Raw genomic sequence first — 4264 nt, forward strand, 5'->3', positions numbered from 1 at the left:
CTGGGTGTGAGATGAGGACCTGCTGGGTACGGGGTCCAGGAGACCAACACCATGCCCAGAGAAGGGGAGGTAGCGGCTGGTTTTGCTCACCTAGCAAGAAAACTGCTGGATTGTCCGACTGATCGGCCAGGCCAGCAACTGTATGCCTCCTTCCTCACCTTGTCCCTTTTGAGCCCTGCTCCAACAGCCTCTTGGAACAATCCCATACCCCATGAGCTGCCATCAGCTCCATTCCCACCAAAGCACCTTCCAACAGTTCACACAAGTCTGTGACTTACCAAAAAATTTAATCTTGGTGTGCAATTCTCCTAGGATGGCAAAAGCCTGGAGCACAGAAGTGATAGGTGAATCAGCAATTTCCTCCTCCTTTAGCAGCTTTGTGCACAAGTGCAGCTCTGTCTGCCTCACCGACTCCAGGCTGCTGAGCTCTAAGGAGAAAGAGCAGAACCACAATGGTTACAACATGCACTAGGTCAGGGACTCCAAAAAAAGCCCAGGAGCCCCACTGGAGGCTGACGTGATACCTTATCTGCCCACTTTCCACCTCCCCTTTTCTATGACCTCTGCATCTGAATTAGAGTTTGATGCTACCCACCTCCAGGGTACCTGGCTCCCATCTCTGGCTCAGCAGCATGCTGTTTGTGCTATTTTTTTAATTGCAATTCTCAAGCAAAGGTTTCTCATTTCAACTGCTGGGCCACCTAGCCCCTTCTTGACTGTCTTCTCCCTCCCTAAGACAACGCCAACGAGGTCAGGAGCTTGTTTTTATAAAAGCTAACAAGCACACTAACCTGCAAATGCCCTACTGTCTTAGGTATTTAAAGAGCCCTGCCAAAATTCCAACTATAGGCACAAAAGGATCATTACTGTGCTCATTATCACCACCAACATCAGTGGATCTTATGCCCAGGCTGGCAAGCTTCTGCGATGAATTTGCAAGGCTAACTAACCTACAACTGTTTGGACTTTGGGATGTCTAAGGAGCTACAGCTAGGTACAAGTTATAAAACCAAGGGTGAATGACAGGCCTCCCAGAAGGGTGCATCTCCTTCAGGGGAGTACATCCAGGACTAGGAGAGTACATCAAGGGCTTAGTGAGCAACTGTTCACCAGGGCACCTGGGGGGAAAACCAGTGGCAATGGCCACAAACTCCTGGAAGATTGATTCAGGCTCAACATTAGGAAAAACTTTTTCACAGTCAGGGTGTCCAGATTGTGGAATAAGCTCCCTCCAGAAGTGGTGCAATCACCTCCCCTGGAAATCTTCAAGAGGAGACTAGACAGTCACCTTCTGGGGTTACCTGACCCCCAGTTATCTTTCCTGCCTGGTGCAGGGGGCTGGACCCAATGATTTTCCAAGGTCTCTTCTGGCCTTACAATCTATGAATCTCCATTCAGGTGAGCTCTGCCTCACATGACTGAACTGAAAACAATCCTGCGTCATCCTGCCCAGCCAAGGCTTGATCTGCGCAGAGACATATGATTGCATAGCTGCAAAGGGACTTGCCTCATGATGTATTCTAGAAGCAATAACAGCCCATGTACTAATGAATTGGTACCCTGACAGCCACAGTTCCAACTACCAGTAGTTTTGCAAAATGACCTATGTCGTCATCTGACAACCTACTTCCAAACTTTACCTTAAATAAATTGGCAGCAAATTATCCTCCCTACGTTATTCACCGCCCTAATTGTAAAGTTCATTCCAAACAACGCTTCATTACTCCACCACTGTCTGACAGCCCTAGAACGGGAGTGCCCCAATGAACCTGAGGAAGCTGGGTGTAACCAGCAGAACAAGTCTGTGCCAGCTGAGTTTTTTTACACTGACCTAAAATTTCAGAGACCAATCCCAACTGAGAGGCTGCATCGCTTTCCCAAACCCTTCAATCTGACACTGCCCCAGCTGGTTCTGAGGTGCGTCTGAACCACAACCATGTCACAGGAGACATGGGGAAAATGACAGCATCAAAACTTGGAAAGGAAACGGTGGGAAGTACCCTGTTCTTTTTGGCGTCATTCCCGCGTCTATTTCTGAATGGACCAAAAGAAACCTTTAAAGTAAAATTTAAAAGCTGCTGCATGCTTCAAACTGCCTGCAAAACACCCAAGATGCTTCCACACAGAGCAAAAGTCTACATAAGCTGCCTCTGGTCTGCCTGTTCAATTACATGTGCCGTCGAGGCAGGCAGAGCTACCTAAAACCACGCAATTCAGCATCTTCGCTAGCTTCTTTGGACTCAGTTTTCTTGCCAGGCACACCCGAGCCACCAAAACAAACCCAAACAATAAGCACCTTTTGAAGGAGGAAGCTTCCACACCACCATTTTCTGCCATTCCTCTCCCAGCTGATAGAGCATGTTCTGGGTCTGCACCGTGAGCTCCATGCCTAGCGCTTTCAGGATCTTCAGCTCAAAGCCTTTGCGAGATTCCAGCAGCTTCAGACTACTCCGTGCCTAGCAGGAAAACGGAGATAGCTATATACATAGTGTGGGCGCAAGGCAATGTGCTCGCTCCAATGGCACGTAAGCTTTCGACAATGGGAATCGTTGGGTATTTACTGAAAACATTCACCAGCAAGTTCATTCTGCACACTTGGGAGGCATATTACCTTTTCCAGCTGCTGAGCTGCAACAACATACTTCTTTTCCTGCAGCGCGGCGTTATAGTCTTTAATAGCAGTATCAAACTGTAGGAATGAGATGTCATTGAACACAAATAAGTATCTGTCCTCAAATCATAGCTCACTTCAGAAAACAGCCCGACTAGAGACAGAACTGCTGCAGCCGTTTAAGGGTAACAGACAAAGAAATCAGAGCAGGGAAGCAAGAGGTAAAGACAACCGTCGGGCTCTGAAGCTATCCCCTTCTTACCTCTTGAAGCTTTTTCAACACACTCAGAATCAGTGTGTCGCGCTCCAACTGCTGCTTCAATTCAGTGAATTCTGCAATGGCGACGTTCAGATCTCGCTGGACCTACAACAGCAGCACAGACATGAGCCCCACTACGTTCACCAGATGTTAGGATGGCATTTCTCTAAAAGCGACACGAGTACATCCAGTCCCTGGGTTAAATCTGAGCAGCTGCGTACAGCTGAAAGAGCAAATTGCACCATATGGATCAGTCCATCTTATGCTCCAGAAAAGTCTAATACTATTTTTTCCCAACGTTATTGTCAACACTTATACACACACACCCCCTTCTACCTTCATGTGCCAAGACCAGGGACCCTGGTTTCCTCCGATTTAAAAAAATCCCCAATTTTCGGTTAAAAAAAATCACCCCGAATCCACATTTTTCCACGATAAAAATGCAACGCCACTATAGAGATATCTATACATTAGTGATGTTTCATTTTAAATCACAGGAAAATGTGGATTTAGGGTTACTTTTTATAAACTAAAAATTGGGGATTTTTTTTAAATCAGGGAAAACCAGGATCTCTGGCCATGACGCACTGCAGGTTTTACCTACTGAAACAAGCAGCGAAGTCCCTGTGACAGGCTCCAGTTTAAAGTCAAGGGGATGTGCTGATGTGTTTCAACTTTTCCGCTAATCTCCATACTCAAACAAAAACAGATGAATCCTCTGCAGGACTGAACCCAAACCGCTCGTGTATTACAAGGCGAAACTGAGCATAGATGCGTGAAACCGACTTCAGTGCTGTCGCTGTCCAAATCTGAAATGCAACCTAACACGACAGCATACGTGGCGAGGAGCTCGGGCAGCGCTTAGGAAGCTGTCCTTTTCCCTGAGTCCATTCGGCAGCAGACCAGGCAATATGTGACATCTCGTGATTGTTAACCTGGTCACGCTCGTTGTAAAGGGGAAGAACCGGACTCTATTAGACCTTTCCTAACACACGTCAGCACCAAGGTCAGGGAGAACTCAAAGGGCCCAGCCTGGACGGCGCGGGACTAGTCTTTGTGGGCATCGCTGGTTGGGGGACAGGGCAGGAAAGCAACCTGGCAATCCACACGATCGTCAGCGACGCAGAAAGACCTGAGTTTGGGTCCCAGCGCCACCAACAAGCACCGCGTAACCGCGGCCACCTCGCCGCATCTCTCTGTGCCTCGGTTTCCCAGGCAGCAGAGCAGAGCTGACCCTTCCCGATCGCACGTCACACAGACGCTGGCAACGAGCAGAGGGGGAGGGCGTGAAAGCAACCAAGGAGCTCGGCCCCTTGCCAGGGCTCCTCCGCCTGCCCCTGGGCCGGGCCCGCACTGCCTCGACCTGCCGGACCCGGCGCCGAGCGGCACCTCGT

The 4264-nt window shown here is 48.9% G+C and overlaps 1 protein-coding gene across 2 annotated transcripts in view; it reads right to left on the minus strand.

Annotated features, from left to right (window-relative positions):
* ZW10 (zw10 kinetochore protein) overlaps positions 1–3215 on the minus strand; it is a 17387-nt gene extending 14172 nt beyond the window's left edge. The window contains exons 1-4 of one of the 2 annotated variants that reach the window (XM_025207663.1): positions 2874–3215; positions 2612–2689; positions 2297–2456; positions 279–428 (exon numbers count right to left, since the gene is read on the minus strand). In XM_025207663.1, coding sequence (XP_025063448.1) covers positions 279–428; positions 2297–2387 — 241 coding nt within the window. In that variant the 5' untranslated portion in view covers positions 2388–2456; positions 2612–2689; positions 2874–3215. The remainder of the gene's footprint in view (positions 1–278; positions 429–2296; positions 2457–2611; positions 2690–2873) is intronic. The other variant, XM_025207665.1, reaches the window with a different exon arrangement.
* Positions 3216–4264: the final 1049 nt, after the last annotated feature.

The sequence above is a fragment of the Alligator sinensis genome, unplaced genomic scaffold, assembly GCF_000455745.1.
Source record: "Alligator sinensis unplaced genomic scaffold, ASM45574v1 scaffold1241_1, whole genome shotgun sequence".
Classification (NCBI taxonomy): Eukaryota; Metazoa; Chordata; order Crocodylia; family Alligatoridae; genus Alligator; species Alligator sinensis.